This window comes from Bufo bufo, chromosome 10, assembly GCF_905171765.1.
Source record: "Bufo bufo chromosome 10, aBufBuf1.1, whole genome shotgun sequence".
NCBI classification, from domain to species: Eukaryota; Metazoa; Chordata; class Amphibia; order Anura; family Bufonidae; genus Bufo; species Bufo bufo.
The window spans coordinates 145,357,176-145,377,510 of NC_053398.1; the positions used below are offsets into that span (position 1 = coordinate 145,357,176).

At 56.5% G+C, this 20,335-nt stretch overlaps 1 protein-coding gene across 1 annotated transcript in view; it reads left to right on the plus strand.

Annotated features, from left to right (window-relative positions):
* HYDIN (HYDIN axonemal central pair apparatus protein) overlaps positions 1-20,335 on the plus strand; it is a 114,312-nt gene that overhangs the window by 91,716 nt on the left and 2,261 nt on the right. Inside the window, exons 61-83 of the mRNA XM_040410017.1 lie at positions 1,039-1,190; positions 2,692-2,881; positions 6,324-6,438; positions 10,912-11,163; positions 11,247-11,389; positions 11,461-11,676; positions 11,780-11,940; positions 12,013-12,107; positions 12,191-12,401; positions 12,774-12,998; positions 13,078-13,216; positions 13,358-13,523; positions 13,631-13,778; positions 13,879-14,086; positions 14,163-14,384; positions 14,454-14,623; positions 14,713-14,911; positions 16,220-16,378; positions 16,610-16,890; positions 16,976-17,195; positions 19,162-19,374; positions 19,457-19,620; positions 19,725-19,875. Coding sequence (XP_040265951.1) covers positions 1,039-1,190; positions 2,692-2,881; positions 6,324-6,438; positions 10,912-11,163; positions 11,247-11,389; positions 11,461-11,676; positions 11,780-11,940; positions 12,013-12,107; positions 12,191-12,401; positions 12,774-12,998; positions 13,078-13,216; positions 13,358-13,523; positions 13,631-13,778; positions 13,879-14,086; positions 14,163-14,384; positions 14,454-14,623; positions 14,713-14,911; positions 16,220-16,378; positions 16,610-16,890; positions 16,976-17,195; positions 19,162-19,374; positions 19,457-19,620; positions 19,725-19,875 — 4,200 coding nt within the window. The remainder of the gene's footprint in view (positions 1-1,038; positions 1,191-2,691; positions 2,882-6,323; positions 6,439-10,911; positions 11,164-11,246; positions 11,390-11,460; positions 11,677-11,779; positions 11,941-12,012; positions 12,108-12,190; positions 12,402-12,773; positions 12,999-13,077; positions 13,217-13,357; positions 13,524-13,630; positions 13,779-13,878; positions 14,087-14,162; positions 14,385-14,453; positions 14,624-14,712; positions 14,912-16,219; positions 16,379-16,609; positions 16,891-16,975; positions 17,196-19,161; positions 19,375-19,456; positions 19,621-19,724; positions 19,876-20,335) is intronic.

The window sequence follows — 20,335 nt, forward strand, 5'->3', positions numbered from 1 at the left end:
AGTGTCGGCTCTCCTGTGCGGTGTAGTGTCGGCTCTCCTGTGCGGTGTAGTGTCGGCTCTCCTGTGCGGTGTAGTGTCGGCTCTCCTGTGCGGTGTAGTGTCGGCTCTCCTGTGCGGTGTAGTGTCGGCTCTCCTGTGCGGTGTACTGTCGGCTCTCCTGTGCGGTGTAGAGTCGGCTCTCCTGTGCGGTGTAGCGTCGGCTCTCCTGTGCGTTGTATCGTCGGCTCTCCTGTGCGGTGTAGTGTCGGCTCTCCTGTGCGGTGTAGTGTCGGCTCTCCTGTGCGGTGTAGTGTCGGCTCTCCTGTGCGGTGTAGTGTCGGCTCTCCTGTGCGGTGTAGTGTCGGCTCTCCTGTGCGGTGTAGTGTCGGCTCTCCTGTGCGGTGTAGTGTCGGCTCTCCTGTGCGGTGTAGTGTCGGCTCTCCTGTGCGGTGTAGTGTCGGCTCTCCTGTGCGGTGTAGTGTCGGCTCTCCTGTGCGGTGTAGTGTCGGCTCTCCTGTGCGGTGTAGTGTCGGTTCTCCTGTGCGGTGTAGTGTCGGCTCTCCTGTGCGGTGTAGTGTCGGCTCTCCTGTGCGGTGTAGTGTCGGCTCTCCTGTGCGGTGTAGCGTCGGCTCTCCTGTGCGGTGTACTGTCGGCTCTCCTGTGCGGTGTAGCGTCGGCTCTCCTGTGCGGTGTAGTGTCGGCTCTCCTGTGCGGTGTAGTGTCGGCTCTCCTGTGCGGTGTAGTGTCGGCTCTCCTGTGCGGTGTAGTGTCGGCTCTCCTGTGCGGTGTACTGTCGGCTCTCCTGTGCGGTGTAGCGTCGGCTCTCCTGTGCGGTGTAGTGTCGGCTCTCCTGTGTGGTGTACTGTCGGCTCTCCTGTGCGGTGTAGTGTCGGCTCTCCTGTGCGGTGTAGTGTCGGCTCTCCTGTGCGGTGTAGTGTTGGCTCTCCTGTGCGGTGTAGTGTCGGCTCTCCTGTGCGGTGTAGCGTTGGTTCTCCTGTGTGGTATAGCAGAGCTGTCTATTGTACAGATGATCTTCACATTTCACTTTGATTTTTCTAGTCCGTGGCTCGGATCACTGACATCTTTGAGGTGCAGCCGCCCAGAATGAGTATCCCGAGCCACAGTCACAGCTATGCGAGCGTCTCCTTCACCCCGCAGAGCATGCAGAGCTACCAGTGCTCCTTCGAGGCTACTGTCGAGGGGATTGCAAGGTACATGTGATGTTGCCTCATAAATCCAGTGACATCAGTGCAGTGTACACAGTGACAGCAGTAAGGAGGTGACATCAGTGCAGTGTACACAGTGACAGCAGTAAGGAGGTGACATTGGTGCAGTGTACACAGTGACAGCAGTAAAGAGGTGACATCAGTGCAGTGTACACAGTGACAGCAGTAAAGAGGTGACATCGGTGCATTGTACACAGTGACAGCAGTAAGGAGGTGACATCAGTGCAGTGTACACAGTGACAGCAGTAAAGAGGTGACATCGGTGCAGTGTACACAATGACAGCAGTAAAGAGGTGACATCGGTGCAGTGTACACAGTGACAGCAGTAAGGAGGTGACATTGGTGCAGTGTACACAGTGATGGCAGTAAGGAGGTGACATCAGTGCAGTGTACACAGTGACAGCAGTAAAGAGGTGACATCGGTGCAGTGTACACAGTGACAGCAGTAAAGAGGTGACATCGGTGCAGTGTACACAGTGACAGCAGTAAGGAGGTGACATCGGTGCAGTGTACACAGTGACAGCAGTAAGGAGGTGACATCAGTGCAGTGTACACAGTGACAGCAGTAAGGAGGTGACATCGGTGCAGTGTACACAGTGACGGCAGTAAGGAGGTGACATCGGTGCAGTGTACACAGTGACAGCAGTAAGGAGGTGACATCAGTGCAGTGTACACAGTGACAGCAGTAAGGAGGTGACATCGGTGCAGTGTACACAGTGACAGCAGTAAGGAGGTGACATCGGTGCAGTGTACACAGTGACAGCAGTAAGGAGGTGACATCGGTGCAGTGTACACAGTGACAGCAGTAAGGAGGTGACATCAGTGCAGTGTACACAGTGACAGCAGTAAGGAGGTGACATCGGTGCAGTGTACACAGTGACAGCAGTAAGGAGGTGACATCGGTGCAGTGTACACAGTGACAGCAGCAAGGAGGTGACATCGGTGCAGTGTACACAGTGACAGCAGTAAGGAGGTGACATCAGTGCAGTGTACACAGTGACAGCAGTAAAGAGGTGACATCGGTGCAGTGTACACAGTGACGGCAGTAAGGAGGTGACATCGGTGCAGTGTACACAGTGACAGCAGTAAGGAGGTGACATCGATGCAGTGTACACAGTGACAGCAGTAAGGAGGTGACATCGGTGCAGTGTACACAGTGACAGCAGCAAGGAGGTGACATCGGTGCAGTGTACACAGTGACAGCAGTAAGGAGGTGACATCAGTGCAGTGTACACAGTGACAGCAGTAAGGAGGTGACATCGGTGCAGTGTACACAGTGACAGCAGCAAGGAGGTGACATCGGTGCAGTGTACACAGTGACAGCAGTAAGGAGGTGACATCGATGCAGTGTACACAGTGACAGCAGTAAAGAGGTGACATCGGTGCAGTGTACACAGTGACAGCAGTAAGGTTGTATTGATGAGTGAGGGGTCTCTGTTGCTTCACTGAATCCTGTTAACACTTTCTCCTCCTTTTCTTTCATCAGTGCACTCTCTAAATCTCGCAGTTTGACCTTTGACATCAGTGGAGAGGGCAACCTTCCCTGCGTCACCATCCTGCGTCCAGCACTGCGCAACAAGCGTGGAAACCCGGTTCTCCTCTTCCAGAGGCTCCTGACTGGTCAGAATCAACAACTTCCTCTTGTCTTAAAAAATGAGGGCTCTGTCCCTGCACAGGTGGGTGGCTGCAGCGCGTCACCCCTCACCCGCCGGTCATCACTGCACATTCCTGTCCGCTGCGGTAGTGCTGTAATTACACAACTGTCACCTGTATGTACTACCTGCACCCTGATATCCCTTATGTATCTGCCCTCCTGCCCCAGTGTATCACCCTGGCGTCTCCTATGTATCTGCCCTCCTGCCCCAGTGTATCACCCTGGCGTCTCCTATGTATCTGCCCTCCTGCCCCAGTGTATCACCCTGGCGTCTCCTATGTATCTGCCCTCCTGCCCCAGTGTATCACCCTGGCGTCTCCTATGTATCTGCCCTCCTGCCCCAGTGTATCACCCTGGCGTCTCCTATGTATCTGCCCTCCTGCCCCAGTGTATCACCCTGGCGTCTCCTATGTATCTGCCCTCCTGCCCCAGTGTATCACCCTGGCGTCTCCTATGTATCTGCCCTCCTGCCCCAGTGTATCACCCTGGTGTCTCCTATGTATCTGCCCTCCTGCCCCAGTGTATCACCCTGGCGTCTCCTATGTATCTGCCCTCCTGCCCCAGTGTATCACCCTGGCGTCTCCTATGTATCTGCCCTCCTGCCCCAGTGTATCACCCTGGCGTCTCCTATGTATCTGCCCTCCTGCCCCAGTGTATCACCCTGGCGTCTCCTATGTATCTGCCCTCCTGCCCCAGTGTATCACCCTAGCGTCTCCTATGTATCTGCCCTCCTGCCCCAGTGTATCACCCTGGCGTCTCCTATGTATCTGCCCTCCTGCCCCAGTGTATCACCCTGGCGTCTCCTATGTATCTGCCCTCCTGCCCCAGTGTATCACCCTGGCGTCTCCTATGTATCTGCCCTCCTGCCCCAGTGTATCACCCTGGCGTCTCCTATGTATCTGCCCTCCTGCCCCAGTGTATCACCCTGGCGTCTCCTATGTATCTGCCCTCCTGCCCCAGTGTATCACCCTGGCGTCTCCTATGTATCTGCCCTCCTGCCCCAGTGTATCACCCTGGCGTCTCCTATGTATCTGCCCTCCTGCCCCAGTGTATCACCCTGGCGTCTCCTATGTATCTGCCCTCCTGCCCCAGTGTATCACCCTGGCGTCTCCTATGTATATTCCCTCCTGCCCAGTGTATCACCCTGGCGTCTCCTATGTATATGCCCTCCTGCCCCAGTGTATCACCCTGGCGTCTCCTATGTATATTCCCTCCTGCCCAGTGTATCACCCTGGTGTCTCCTATGTATCTGCCCTCCTGCCCCAGTGTATCACCCTGGCTTCTCCTATGTATCTGCCCTCCTGCCCCAGTGTATCACCCTGGCGTCTCCTATGTATCTGCCCTCCTGCCCCAGTGTATCACCCTGGCGTCTCCTATGTATCTGCCCTCCTGCCCCAGTGTATCACCCTGGCGTCTCCTATGTATCTGCCCTCCTGCCCCAGTGTATCACCCTGGCGTCTCCTATGTATCTGCCCTCCTGCCCCAGTGTATCACCCTGGCGTCTCCTATGTATCTGCCCTCCTGCCCCAGTGTATCACCCTGGCGTCTCCTATGTATCTGCCCTCCTGCCCAGTGTATCACCCTGGCGTCTCCTATGTATCTGCCCTCCTGCCCCAGTGTATCACCCTGGCGTCTCCTATGTATCTGCCCTCCTGCCCCAGTGTATCACCCTGGCGTCTCCTATGTATCTGCCCTCCTGCCCCAGTGTATCACCCTGGCGTCTCCTATGTATCTGCCCTCCTGCCCCAGTGTATCACCCTGGTGTCTCCTATGTATCTGCCCTCCTGCCCCAGTGTATCACCCTGGCGTCTCCTATGTATCTGCCCTCCTGCCCCAGTGTATCACCCTGGTGTCTTTTATGTATCTGCCCTCCTGCCCCAGTGTATCACCCTGGCGTCTCCTATGTATCTGCCCTCCTGCCCCAGTGTATCACCCTGGCGTCTCCTATGTATCTGCCCTCCTGCCCCAGTGTATCACCCTGGCGTCTCCTATGTATCTGCCCTCCTGCCCCAGTGTATCACCCTGGCGTCTCCTATGTATCTTCCCTCCTGCCCCAGTGTATCACCCTGGCGTCTCCTATGTATCTGCCCTCCTGCCCCAGTGTATCACCCTGGCGTCTCCTATGTATCTGCCCTCCTGCCCCAGTGTATCACCCTGGCGTCTCCTATGTATCTGCCCTCCTGCCCCAGTGTATCACCCTGGCGTCTCCTATGTATCTGCCCTCCTGCCCCAGTGTATCACCCTGGTGTCTCCTATGTATCTGCCCTCCTGCCCCAGTGTATCACCCTGGCGTCTCCTATGTATCTGCCCTCCTGCCCCAGTGTATCACCCTGGCGTCTCCTATGTATCTGCCCTCCTGCCCCAGTGTATCACCCTGGCGTCTCCTATGTATCTGCCCTCCTGCCCCAGTGTATCACCCTGGCGTCTCCTATGTATCTGCCCTCCTGCCCCAGTGTATCACCCTGGCGTCTCCTATGTATCTGCCCTCCTGCCCCAGTGTATCACCCTGGCGTCTCCTATGTATCTGCCCTCCTGCCCCAGTGTATCACCCTGGCGTCTCCTATGTATCTGCCCTCCTGCCCCAGTGTATCACCCTGGCGTCTCCTATGTATCTGCCCTCCTGCCCCAGTGTATCACCCTGGCGTCTCCTATGTATCTGCCCTCCTGCCCCAGTGTATCACCCTGGCGTCTCCTATGTATCTGCCCTCCTGCCCCAGTGTATCACCCTGGCGTCTCCTATGTATCTGCCCTCCTGCCCCAGTGTATCACCCTGGCGTCTCCTATGTATCTGCCCTCCTGCCCCAGTGTATCACCCTGGCGTCTCCTATGTATATTCCCTCCTGCCCAGTGTATCACCCTGGCGTCTCCTATGTATATGCCCTCCTGCCCCAGTGTATCACCCTGGCGTCTCCTATGTATATTCCCTCCTGCCCAGTGTATCACCCTGGTGTCTCCTATGTATCTGCCCTCCTGCCCCAGTGTATCACCCTGGCTTCTCCTATGTATCTGCCCTCCTGCCCCAGTGTATCACCCTGGCGTCTCCTATGTATCTGCCCTCCTGCCCCAGTGTATCACCCTGGCGTCTCCTATGTATCTGCCCTCCTGCCCCAGTGTATCACCCTGGCGTCTCCTATGTATCTGCCCTCCTGCCCCAGTGTATCACCCTGGCGTCTCCTATGTATCTGCCCTCCTGCCCCAGTGTATCACCCTGGCGTCTCCTATGTATCTGCCCTCCTGCCCCAGTGTATCACCCTGGCGTCTCCTATGTATCTGCCCTCCTGCCCAGTGTATCACCCTGGCGTCTCCTATGTATCTGCCCTCCTGCCCCAGTGTATCACCCTGGCGTCTCCTATGTATCTGCCCTCCTGCCCCAGTGTATCACCCTGGCGTCTCCTATGTATCTGCCCTCCTGCCCAGTGTATAATCTCTCAGCAGTGAATGGTCTCACTTGTTTCCTCCCTCAGCTGAATATTGATTTGCCAGAAGAAACACGGGCATTTTATTTAAAGCCAAAACCGACCACTCACTGCATCTACCCTGCCTGGACCGAGACAGGATGCCTGGAGCAATCAGGAGCAGGTACAGTGCACCGCTCCAGGTGGAGTACAGGTGTACAGCGCTAGGAGTACTAGTGGAGTACAGGTGTACAGCACTAGGAGTACTGATGGAGTACAGGTGTACAGCGCTAGGAGTACTGATGGAGTACAGGTGTACAGCACTAGGAGTACTGATGGAGTACAGGTGTACAGCACTAGGAGTACTGATGGAGTACAGGTGTACAGCACTAGGAGTACTCATGGAGTACAGGTGTACAGCACTAGGAGTACTGATGGAGTACAGGTGTACAGCACTAGGACTACTGATGGAGTACAGGTGTACAGCACTAGTAGTACTGATGGAGTACAGGTGTACAGCACTAGGAGTACTGATGGAGTACAGGTGTACAGCACTAGGAGTACTGATGGAGTACAGGTGTACAGCACTAGTAGTACTGATGGAGTACAGGTGTACAGCACTAGGAGTACTGATGGAGTACAGGTGTACAGCACTAGTAGTACTGATGGAGTACAGGTGTACAGCGCTAGGAGTACCAGTGGAGTACAGGTGTACAATGCTAGGAGTACAGGTGTACAATGCTAGGAGTACTAGTGGAGTACAGGTGTACAGCGGTAGGAGTACCGGTGGAGTACAGGTGTACAATGCTAGGAGTACTAGTGGAGTACAGGTGTACAGCACTAGGAGTACTGATGGAGTACAGGTGTACAGCACTAGTAGTACTGATGGAGTACAGGTGTACAGCACTAGTAGTACTGATGGAGTACAGGTGTACAGCACTAGGAGTACTGATGGAGTACAGGTGTACAGCACTAGGAGTACTGATGGAGTAACGGTGTACAGCACTAGTAGTACTGATGGAGTACAGGTGTACAGCACTAGGAGTACTGATGGAGTACAGGTGTACAGCACTAGTAGTACTGATGGAGTACAGGTGTACAGCGCTAGGAGTACCAGTGGAGTACAGGTGTACAATGCTAGGAGTAGCGGTGGAGTACAGGTGTACAGTGCTAGGAGTACCAGTGGAGTACAGGTGTACAATGCTAGGAGTATCGGTGGAGTACAGGTGTACAGTGCTAGGAGTACCAGTGGAGTACAGGTGTACAATGCTAGGAGTACCGGTGGAGTACAGGTGTACAATGCTAGGAGTACTAGTGGAGTACAGGTGTACAGCGGTAGGAGTACCGGTGGAGTACAGGTGTACAATGCTAGGAGTACTAGTGGAGTACAGGTGTGCAGCGCTAGCAGTATCGGTGGAGTACAGGTGTACAATGCTAGGAGTACTGGTGGAGTACAGGTGTACAATGCTAGGAGTACTGGTGGAGTACAGGTGTACAGCGCTATCAGTACCGATGGAGTACAGGTGTACAGCGCTAGCAGTACCGGTGGAGTACAGGTGTACAATGCTAGGAGTACCGGTGGAGTACAGGTGTACAATGCTAGCAGTACCGGTGGAGTACAGGTGTACAGTGCTAGCAGTACCGGTGGAGTACAGGTGTACAGTGCTAGCAGTACCGGTGGAGTACAGGTGTGCAGTGCTAGCAGTACCGGTGGAGTACAGGTGTGCAGTGCTAGCAGTATCGGTAGAGTACAGGTGTGCAGGGCTAGCAGTATCGGTAGAGTACAGGTGTGCAGGGCTAGCAGTACCGGTGGAGTACAGGTGTGCAGGGCTAGCAGTATCGGTGGAGTACAGGTGTGCAGGGCTAGCAGTACCGGTGGAGTACAGGTGTGCAGTGCTAGCAGTATCGGTGGAGTACAGGTGTACAATGCTAGCAGTACCGGTGGAGTACAGGTGTACAGCGCTATCAGTACCGATGGAGTACAGGTGTACAGCGCTAGCAGTACCGGTGGAGTACAGGTGTACAGCGCTAGCAGTACCGGTGGAGTACAGGTGTACAGTGCTAGCAGTACCGGTGGAGTACAGGTGTACAGTGCTAGCAGTACCGGTGGAGTACAGGTGTACAGTGCTATCAGTACCGGTGGAGTACAGGTGTACAGTGCTAGCAGTATCGGTGGAGTACAGGTGTGCAGTGCTAGCAGTACCGGTGGAGTACAGGTGTACAGTGCTAGCAGTACCGGTGGAGTACAGGTGTGCAGTGCTAGCAGTACCGGTGGAGTACAGGTGTGCAGTGCTAGCAGTATCGGTGGAGTACAGGGCTAGCAGTACCGGTGGAGTACAGGTGTGCAGGGCTAGCAGTATCGGTGGAGTACAGGTGTGCAGTGCTAGCAGTATCGGTGGAGTACAGGTGTACAATGCTAGCAGTACCGGTGGAGTACAGGTGTACAATGCTAGCAGTACCGGTGGAGTACAGGTGTGCAGGGCTAGCAGTACCGGAGGAGTACAGGTGTACAGTGCTAGCAGTACCGGTGGAGTACAGGTGTACAATGCTAGCAGTACCGGTGGAGTACAGGTGTACAGTGCTAGCAGTATCGGTGGAGTACAGGTGTACAATGCTAGCAGTACCGGTGGAGTACAGGTGTACAATGCTAGCAGTACCGGTGGAGTACAGGTGTGCAGGGCTAGCAGTACCGGTGGAGTACAGGTGTACAATGCTATCAGTACCGGTGGAGTACAGGTGTACAGTGCTAGCAGTATCGGTGGAGTACAGGTGTGCAGGGCTAGCAGTACCGGAGGAGTACAGGTGTACAGTGCTAGCAGTACCGGTGGAGTACAGGTGTACAATGCTAGCAGTACCGGTGGAGTACAGGTGTGCAGGGCTAGCAGTACCGGAGGAGTACAGGTGTACAGTGCTAGCAGTACCGGTGGAGTACAGGTGTACAGTGCTAGCAGTACCGGTGGAGTACAGGTGTGCAGGGCTAGCAGTACCGGTGGAGTACAGGTGTGCAGGGCTAGCAGTACCGGTGGAGTACAGGTGTACAATGCTAGCAGTACCGGTGGAGTACAGGTGTGCAGGGCTAGCAGTACCGGAGGAGTACAGGTGTACAGTGCTAGCAGTACCGGTGGAGTACAGGTGTACAGTGCTAGCAGTACCGGTGGAGTACAGGTGTGCAGGGCTAGCAGTACCGGTGGAGTACAGGTGTGCAGGGCTAGCAGTACCGATGGAGTACAGGTGTACAGCGCTAGCAGTACCGGTGGAGTACAGGTGTACAGCGCTAGCAGTACCGGTGGAGTACAGGTGTACAGTGCTAGCAGTACCGGTGGAGTACAGGTGTACAGTGCTAGCAGTACCGGTGGAGTACAGGTGTACAGTGCTATCAGTACCGGTGGAGTACAGGTGTACAGTGCTAGCAGTATCGGTGGAGTACAGGTGTGCAGTGCTAGCAGTACCGGTGGAGTACAGGTGTACAGTGCTAGCAGTACCGGTGGAGTACAGGTGTGCAGTGCTAGCAGTACCGGTGGAGTACAGGTGTGCAGTGCTAGCAGTATCGGTGGAGTACAGGGCTAGCAGTACCGGTGGAGTACAGGTGTGCAGGGCTAGCAGTATCGGTGGAGTACAGGTGTGCAGTGCTAGCAGTATCGGTGGAGTACAGGTGTACAATGCTAGCAGTACCGGTGGAGTACAGGTGTACAATGCTAGCAGTACCGGTGGAGTACAGGTGTGCAGGGCTAGCAGTACCGGAGGAGTACAGGTGTACAGTGCTAGCAGTACCGGTGGAGTACAGGTGTACAATGCTAGCAGTACCGGTGGAGTACAGGTGTACAGTGCTAGCAGTATCGGTGGAGTACAGGTGTACAATGCTAGCAGTACCGGTGGAGTACAGGTGTACAATGCTAGCAGTACCGGTGGAGTACAGGTGTGCAGGGCTAGCAGTACCGGTGGAGTACAGGTGTACAATGCTATCAGTACCGGTGGAGTACAGGTGTACAGTGCTAGCAGTATCGGTGGAGTACAGGTGTGCAGGGCTAGCAGTACCGGAGGAGTACAGGTGTACAGTGCTAGCAGTACCGGTGGAGTACAGGTGTACAATGCTAGCAGTACCGGTGGAGTACAGGTGTGCAGGGCTAGCAGTACCGGAGGAGTACAGGTGTACAGTGCTAGCAGTACCGGTGGAGTACAGGTGTACAGTGCTAGCAGTACCGGTGGAGTACAGGTGTGCAGGGCTAGCAGTACCGGTGGAGTACAGGTGTGCAGGGCTAGCAGTACCGGTGGAGTACAGGTGTACAATGCTAGCAGTACCGGTGGAGTACAGGTGTGCAGGGCTAGCAGTACCGGAGGAGTACAGGTGTACAGTGCTAGCAGTACCGGTGGAGTACAGGTGTACAGTGCTAGCAGTACCGGTGGAGTACAGGTGTGCAGGGCTAGCAGTACCGGTGGAGTACAGGTGTGCAGGGCTAGCAGTACCGGTGGAGTACAGGTGTGCAGGGCTAGCAGTACCGGTGGAGTACAGGTGTGCAGGGCTAGCAGTACCGGTGGAGTACAGGTGTGCAGGGCTAGCAGTACCGGTGGAGTACAGGTGTGCAGGGCTAGGTCACACCTGGTCTAGTGAGTAGTTACAGCTGCAGGACTCATCCTCTCTTACCTTCTTGTCTGACAGGGCACCGCGCTCACACCGCCTCACTGATCCTCCGTCCAGGGGAGTCCGCAGAGTTTGTGGTGGGGTTCTGCCCCCAGGAGCCGCAGCGCTATGAGGGTGCTCTGCTCCTTGCAGTGCTGGATAATCAGTATGAGAAAAGCTGTGTGCAGCTGGTGGGAGAGGGTTATAAGGAAGATCTGACCCTAGATAACATCCACAGCCCCGGAGAGCTGGGTGCCCTGGAGGGGCAGCTGGAGGACGAACTGGTGGAAGGTGAGATCAGAGTTGTGGTAAGTGCTGCTACCACCTACCACCAGGGCCACACTTTTAGGGGTATCATTTCTCGTTCCCTACAGCTGCCCGTACCGAGCACATTGTCTTTGGTGAATGCCACATAGGACGTCAATACCAGGTGACTTTTACCATGACAAACCGCAGCCAAACCGATTCCATGAGGTTTGAGTGGCCATCGCAGACACCGCTGGAGTTCTCCCCTCAGGTAGGACACTGCATCACACAACATCCCACTGCACCTGTAAGGCCACCTCTAACTGACAATCCTGCCAACAGGTGGGGCATATTCACCCTGGCTGCGCCAAAGACGTGACCGTCACTCTGAAGTCAGATGTGGCTGTGGCATTACACAAGTGTCCAGTCAGGTGCCGAGTGTCCCGGATATCCTTCCCGCACCCCCTGGATCAGGTGGCTGACTGGGACGACAGAATGAGGACCGTGACCTGGGTGGACAGTGGTAAGGGGGCAGCCGGCCCGCATCCCAAGAAGAAGGTAAGCAGGCACTGAAGCTTCTCATGAGTACCTACCTCATCTGGAGGAAAGTCTCAGGGTACAGAGGTAGGGATCTGCTCAGCTATCTGATGTCTGTCCGCAGGTGGTCGAGACTGACCCGGAGCCGGCTCACATAGCTCTCGATGAGGAGGCCCGAGAGGTTGAACTGCTGATCACTGCTACTGTGGATTATGCCCGCTACACAGCCAAGTGTGAGAAGGTGCACTTCAGGGACACTCTGCTGTATCAGACACGCGTGTACAAGTGAGTGGCACACAGGTAACGGTGGGAGGCAGTGCCACCAGTGACCATCAGCTGACAGACGTTCCTTCACAGGCTCCTCATGCAGAACACGGGCACAGTCCAGCTGCAGTTCTCCTGGCAGGTCCAAATGGCGGGTCAGGGAGATCCTGGGCCAGCAGACACAGGCGGTAAGTACAGGTCCACAGCTCTGAGTGTTGATACTGTGTGCTCCCCATACGGAGTGATGCATGTAACCGTATCTTATTAGCAGAGCCCCTGGGCAGTGCCCGCAGCTCATCCACCAACAGCCGTCCATCCAGTGTCCTAGAAAGCATGTCTTCACTGGTACCGGTGGGAGCGGAGGCCCCTCCATTCAGTGTGCAGCCGCACAGCGGAGTCATCCCGGCCGGGAAGATGAGAGAATTCCTCATCAAGTTTTCTCCCACACAAGTTGGAGAGTTTGATGGTTGTCTGATCTGCAGGTGAGGGAGCTCCACGTTGGCCAGCGGGTTGTATGTGTGGGGTGTGCGGGATATATATGGGACTCTGCGAAGTGCATGCAGCACATATGTGGGGTGTATGTAGAAGATATGCAGGGCTCCAGGAGCTGTACAGGACACTGTCGAGAGCCCTTTCCTCGTTTGCCGTAGTCCATACTGTCCTCTTATATACAGAGATCAGACACATCTGCCTGGGATGCACACAATATAGAAGGATCTCCTCATACAGACGTACCATGTGTCCCTTCTGCAGCTCATTGTGTATACTGTCCAGTGCAATATCAGGAGAAAGCCTCTTGCCGCCCCCACACACGCTGCCATCTCTTGTGACTGATGATGTTTTCTGGTCCTCAGCATCCCCAACATGCCCCCCGGGGAGCAGGAGCCAGTGCTTCCAGTGACTGGACGCAGCCTTCTCCCTTACTGTCACTTCCAACTGGAGGATTCAGACTATATCAGCAGCGGCAGGCGGAACCCAGAGCTGTGCGGCCCCCGTGGTGCCCCCTCAGGGACCACCTTGGATCCTGAGACGCGTGTTGTTGAATTCATGTCTGTGGGTGTAAAGACTAAGAACAGCAGGTAAGAAAGAGCCGGGGGGCTGGGGTGTTCTGCTCAGCCTTTTCTTCCAGGTGACCACTGCCATAATTCTGCTTTGTAGGACCTTCAGCATCTTGAATCCCACCACCAGCCTCTACTCTTTCCTGTGGACCTGTGAGGACCCTCCAAGCCTTCAGAATATTCCAGCCTTCTGCTGCTTGAACGAACAAGGAGTGATCCAAGCTGAAAAGAAAATTGAGGTAATGTGTTATAAACTTCAGAGCTGTGACATAAGTAAGTGGCCCCCTGAACCTGCCCTTGTTCCTGGCCCTAGGACATGGTGGGGCTTCATTTTGGTTGCCATTACTGCTGGTGAATGGACAGTCTTCTGCTCCCAACAGATCACCTTTGAGTTCATCCCTCAAGTGCTGGACATCAGTGAATCTTTCTGGAAATTCTCGATTCCAGAGCAGAACATCTCCATCCCCTTCCTTCTTGTTGGCAACGTCCTGGAGCCCTCAGTGTCCTTGGACAGGTCACATCTGAACTTCCGCTCCCTGCTGATAGGTATGTGCCCAATCTTGTGCTCACATCCACATGACTGAGGATGTAGTCAGTCAGCGAGGGTGATCTTGAGGCCCCCAATCATTGGAGACGTGTGCTCTTGTGTGCAGGGCAGGAGGTGCAGGAATCCATCCACCTCATCAACAATGAGAAGAAACCCTTCTACTTCGCTTTCCGAGACAGTTCTCGCTTTTCAGAAGGCCGCACTCATTCCCTGACGGTGAGACCTATGGAAGGAACGATCCCCCCTCAGAGCAGGTAAAATGCAGCCCCCCCCGAGCGTCGGTTATTGCTCCCTGCCTTGATCTTACTTAGTCTGGTGCCCACTTTCATCCTGCCCCTCTGTCTGTCCTCGTAGGGTCCCCATCATGGTTCAATTCCAGCCATCTACAGTTGGTGAGGTCAATTTAAACCTGATTTGTGATGTGAAGACCAAAACTGAGGCCCTCTACCTGAATGTAAAGGCTGATGGGCACTCCACCCAGGTGTCTGTGCAGTGCCGAGACAACATGGGCACAGTCACTGCCCTCTTTGCCCAGAAACCCCAAGAGCTTGACCTTGGACAGGTGAGATCTATACCTGTCAGTGTGGACCCCCCGCTTGTGCTCTGTCGTGTGACCTTTCCTCTTCTCTTCCTGACAGGTGGACATCAATGATCGCTGCACCTTCCAGTTCCTCATCATGAATAATGGACACTTCTCCTTTAATTATTCCTGCGCTCTGACCGTTCCTCGGGGGCTGCAGGAATTTCTCAGCATCTCCCCCAGCTGTGGACGTGTGGCCCCTGGACAACAGGCTCAGACATCCCTCACCTTCTCTCCAACCAGGAAATGTGCAGTAAAAGAGTCTGTGCTGACCATCGGGGTGAGTAGCATTAGTGATGTCCGTCTCGTGGAGATGATAGGCCTCCAAGCTCATCATGTCATCCTGCAGATAGAGAACGGGCCGGAGATCACGTGCCCCCTGCGAGGCAGCGCCGTGCAGCCCGCCATCCACTTCTCTTTCAAAGAACACAACTTTGGCTACTGCTTCATCTACCACGCAGGAATGCAGCCTGTGCGCGAAACCCTGGTCATCACCAACAAGGACAGCCGGCCAGTGAGGTGAGCGCCCCCAGACGGACAGGCACCCCATAAAGATACACCCATTACTGCCTGTACTAACCCTGTCACCGTCTGCTTCCCCCGTGTAGCATTGACTGTCTGTACAGTAACACGAGTCACATGGAGCTCGACTTCTGCTCAAATGTCCTCTCTCCTGGAGACAAGATGGAGGTTTTTGTCAACTTCTATCCCCGAGCAGCCATCTTGTACCAAGAAACTGTTGTCTTTCAGATGAACGGCCATTCCAATCAGCTTGTTCAACTCCAGGGTCACGGGATCGAGCTGAAGGTTGGAAATGAAATTAAAATGTAGATAAAATGGGGTCAAAAAGATACTGATGGCTGTATTGTTCCCCTAAGCTGCATGAAACCTTTGAACCCTGGGCCCCCGCTCCATCCTCGTGAACCACCGTTCCCTGGGCCCCCCGCACCGTCGTCATTAACCATCATTCTCCCCCGCACCACCCACATTAACCATCGTTCCTTGGGCCCCCTGCACTGGCTGCACAAACCTCTGTTCCCCGGGTCCCCCTGTACCAGCCTCATTAACCATCCTTCCCTGGGTCCCCCCCCCCCCCCCCCCCCCGCAGCGGCTTCATGAACCACTGTTCCCCAGGCCCCCCGCACCGTCCCCATTAACCATCGTTCTCTGGGCCCCCTGCACCGTCCCCATTAACCATCGTTCTCTGGGCCCCCCCGCACCGTCCCCATTAACCATCGTTCTCGGCCCCCTGCACTGTCCTCATTGACCATCGTTCTCTGGGCCCCCCCGCACCGTCCTCATTAACCATCGTTCTCTGGGCCCCCCGCACCGTCCTCATTGACCATCGTTCTCTGAGCCCCCTGCACCGTCCTCATTGACCATCGTTCTCTGGGCCCCCCCGCACCGTCCCCATTAACCATTGTTCACTGGGCCCCCTGCACTGTCCTCATTGACCATCGTTCTCTGGGCCCCCCGCACCGTCCTCATTGACCATCGTTCTCTGGGCCCCCTGCACCGTCCTCATTAACCATCATTCTCTGGGCCCCCTGCACCGTCCTCATTGACCATCGTTCTCTGGGCCCCCCCGCACCCTCCTCATTGACCATCGTTCTCTGGGCCCCCCGCACCGTCCTCATTGACCATCGTTCTCTGTGCCCCCTGCACCGTCCTCATTAACCATCATTCTCTGGGCCCCCTGCACCGTCCTCATTGACCATCGTTCTCTGGGCCCCCCCGCACCCTCCTCATTGACCATCGTTCTCTGGGCCCCCCGCACCGTCCTCATTAACCATCGTTCTCTGGGCCCCCTGCACCGTCCTCATTAACCATCATTCTCTGGGCCCCCTGCACCGTCCTCATTGACCATCGTTCTCTGGGCCCCCTGCACCGTCCTCATTGACCATCGTTCTCTGGGCCCCCTGCACCGTCCTCATTGACCATCGTTCTCTGGGCCCCTGCACTGTCCTCATTGACCATCGTTCTCTGGGCCCCTGCACCGTCCTCATTGACCATCGTTCTCTAGGCCCCCTGCACCCTCCTCATTGACCATCGTTTTCTGAGCCCCCCGCACCGTCCTCATTAACAGTCCTCCACCCATTATTTACTGTCTTTCAGGTTGAAGTCGCTGATCCCAAACATAAAGTTATAAACTTTGGAGCTGTGAACATTGGTCAGACTGTGAAAAGAGTCGTCCCCATTGTGAACAAGAGCCTGGCCCCTGTACGCTGCACCCTGCACATGAGCCCAAGCATGGCTGCGTTGCAAGAACCCAAGGTATTGGACTTCACAGTGCAACATTTTTTTGTATGATGCTGCCGATGAACAGCCTTGGATAGTGCACATGTATTCACTGTGAGGACCAGTGGATTCTGTGCAGGGGCCTTACCAGCCAATATGTGGGGTGCCAAGAGCGCCCCCTCTGCAGTACGGCACACATGTATTACATGCGGACAGGTTCACACATCACATGGCTCAGGAGCTCTAATTCCTCTCTTTCTTCTGCAGGTCCTCACTCTGTCCCCCGATGCTGAGATAACACTTCCTGCCCGTGGGGGGCTGTGTAAGCTGGAGCTGCTCTTCACCCCTCGGAGCAGGATTGCCCCATTTGCAGAGGAGGTGATGCTGGAGTCCTGTGGGGTGATGCGCTCGCTCTTTGTGGTGCGAGGCTGCAGCCAAGGCCTGGAGCTCAGCTTGGACCAGGAGTATGTGTCCTTTGGGGCGGTGGTGCAGCAGAGCCGAGCCACGCGCAGGATAACCCTCAGTAACACGGGAGAACTGGGAGCCAGGTAATGTCAGCAAGGACCACCGCAGGGCTCGTCTCCCACAAGGGGCTTCTCTGGTGCTCACTGTGAGCTTCTATCTTTGTGGCAGGTTTCATTGGGACATTAAGAAGTTTGAGCCAGACTTCTCCATCTCACCAGCATCTGGTTACATCACGGCCGGCACAGAGGTCACATTTGATATTGTCTTCAACCCCCCTGAGATCAGTTCTGATGTTCTCTATGAAAACCTGCTCTGCTCCATTGAGGGAGGCAGGACGTTGAAGCTGACACTGTCCGGATCATGCGTCGGGTTTCCAACAACAAAGGAGGTAACTGCTTACTATTGAAGCTGCTGCCATGACTGCTGCACCCGCTCCATGGTCCTGCACCCTGTGGGCTGCTGCACCCGCTCCACTTCCCTGTACCGTGTGGACTGCAGCCCCCACTCCATGGCCCTGCACCCTGTGGGCTGCTGCACCCGCTCCACTTCCCTGTACCGTGTGGACTGCAGCCCCCACTCCATGGCCCTGCACCCTGTGGGCTGCTGCACCTGCTCCACTTTCCTGCACCGTGTGGGCTGCAGCCCCCACTCCATGGCCCTGCACCCTGTGGGCTGCTGCACCCGCTCCACTTTCCTGCACCGTGTGGGCTGCTGCACCTGCTCCATGGCCCTGCACTGTGTGGGCTGCTGCACCCGCTCCATGGCCCTGCACCGTGTGGGATGCTGCACCTGCTCCATGGCCCTCCACTGTGTGGGCTGCTGCCCTCCCCTCCATGGCCCTGCACCGTGTGGGATGCTGCACCTGCTCCATGGCCCTGCACTGTGTGGGCTGCTGCATCCGCTCCATGGCCCTGCACCGTGTGGGCTGCTGCACCTGCTCCATGGCCCTGCACTGTGTGGGCTGCTGCCTCCCCTCCTTGGCCCTGCACTATGTAGGCTGCTGCACCCACTCCATGGCCCTGCACCGTGTGGGCTGCTGCCCTCCCCTCCATGGCCCTGCACTGTGTGGGCTGCTGCCTCCCCTCCATGGCCCTGCACTGTGTGGGCTGCTGCACCCGGTCCATGGCCCTGCACTGTGTGGGCTGCTGCCCTCCCCTTCATGGCCCTACACTGTGTGGGCTACAGCACCCGCTCCATGGCCCTACCACCGTGTGGGCTGCTGCCTCCCCTTCATGGCCCTACACTGTGTGGGCTACAGCACCCGCTCCATGGCCCTACCACCGTGTGGGCTGCTGCCTCCCCTCCTTGGCCCTGCACTATGTAGGCTGCTGCACCCGCTCCATGGCCCTACCACCGTGTGGGCTGCTGCCTCCCCTCCATGGCCCTGCACTGTGTGGGCTGCTGCCTCCCCTCCTTGGCCCTGCACTATGTAGGCTGCTGCACCCACTCCATGGCCCTGCACCGTGTGGGCTGCTGCCCTCCCCTCCATGGCCCTGCACTGTGTGGGCTACAGCACCCGCTCCATGGCCCTACCACCGTGTGGGCTGCTGCCTCCCCTTCATGGCCCTACACTGTGTGGGCTACAGCACCCGCTCCATGGCCCTACCACCGTGTGGGCTGCTGCCTCCCCTCCTTGGCCCTGCACTATGTAGGCTGCTGCACCCGCTCCATGGCCCTACCACCGTGTGGGCTGCTGCCTCCCCTCCTTGGCCCTGCACTATGTAGGCTGCTGCACCCGCTCCATGGCCCTACCACCGTGTGGGCTGCTGCCTCCCCTCCTTGGCCCTGCACTATGTAGGCTGCTGCACCCGCTCCATGGCCCTACCACCGTGTGGGCTGCTGCCTCCCCTCCTTGGCCCTGCACTATGTAGGCTGCTGCACCCGCTCCATGGCCCTACCACCGTGTGGGCTGCTGCCTCCCCTCCTTGGCCCTGCACTATGTAGGCTGCTGCACCCGCTCCATGGCCCTACCACCGTGTGGGCTGCTGCCTCCCCTCCTTGGCCCTGCACTATGTAGGCTGCTGCACCCGCTCCATGGCCCTACCACCGTGTGGGCTGCTGCCTCCCCTCCTTGGCCCTGCACCGTGTGGGCTGCTGCCCTCCCCTCCATGGCCCTGCACTGTGTGGGCTGCTGCACCCGGTCCATGGCCCTGCACCGTATGGGCTGCTGCCGCCCTCCCCTCCATGGTCCTGCACTGTGTGGGCTGCTGGACATGAGGGGGCTGTGATGTAACCCTCTGAAATGTTTCTATTCTATTCGGATGAGCATCTGCCATCTTTACTTCCATGGTCTCAGTTGGGTGTGTGGGGTGCACTGCTCGCCGTTCAGACCCATGTGACCTTCTGTTTTACAGGTTGTCAACTTTCAGTGTCAGGTGCGGAGCAAACAGACACAAACCATCTTCCTGAGCAACAAAACGAACAAGACATGGCATCTAAAGCCGGTCCTAGATGGAGAGCACTGGAGCGGAGCAGAGGCCATCACTGTGGAGGCTAATCAGCAGAGCAAGCCCTATGAGATCACCTATCATCCACTGCTCATGAGCACGGAGGGCAAGAAGCATCAGGTACCTGCCCTGCAGTGCACTGTATGGAGGGAGACACCTCCTGTCCTATCACAATGTCTCTTAGTGACTTTGGTGTTTTTAGGGCTCCATCTTCTTCCCCCTGCCGGATGGCACTGGATTATTCTACCTCCTGCATGGTCAGGCTGAGCCTCCAAAATCCTCCGGTACTGTGATCAGAGAAGTCCCCTGCAAAACGTCGTACAGCGAACTGCTGACAGTCAGCAACTGGCTGCGCAGAACCCAACGGTGAGGAGGGTCTGGGCCTGGGTAGATGTGGCTGCCACTCTCTGACCTCCTCCACAGAGCAGGCCGGGGGCGTCACCTCCTCACGTCATGCTTCTTTTCATCAGGTTTCGTGCCATAATTGAGATCCTGAAGCCAGAACGCCTGGACAGCGCTACCACCATCAAGGGCCTGGACTTTGTGGAGGTGCCCGGAGGAGCCAAGAGGGACTACAAGCTGAACTTCCACTCTCACAAGGAGGGCACCTTCTCAACCAAGGTACAAAGTGACAGCCCCAGCCTGGCTGACGATACACAATGATGTCACATGGCCGATGCAGCCCTCCTGCTATCCTGTGATCAGTGCACAATACTCATCACCTGCCAACTGGTGCGTGGGTGCTGTCGACTGGTGCGTGGGTGCTGTCGACTGGTGCGTGGGTGCTGTCGACTGGTGCGTGGGTGCTGTCGACTGGTGCGTGGGTGCTGTCGACTGGTGCGTGGGTGCTGTCGACTGGTGCGTGGGTGCTGCCGACTGGTGCGTGGGTGCTGCCGACTGGTGCGTGGGTGCTGCCGACTGGTGCGTGGGTGCTGCCGACTGGTGCGTGGGTGCTGCCGACTGGTGCGTGGGTGCTGCCGACTGGTGCGTGGGTGCTGCCGACTGGTGCGTGGGTGCTGCCGACTGGTGAGTGGGTGCTGCCGACTGGTGAGTGGGTGCTGCTGACTGGAGCATTGGTGCT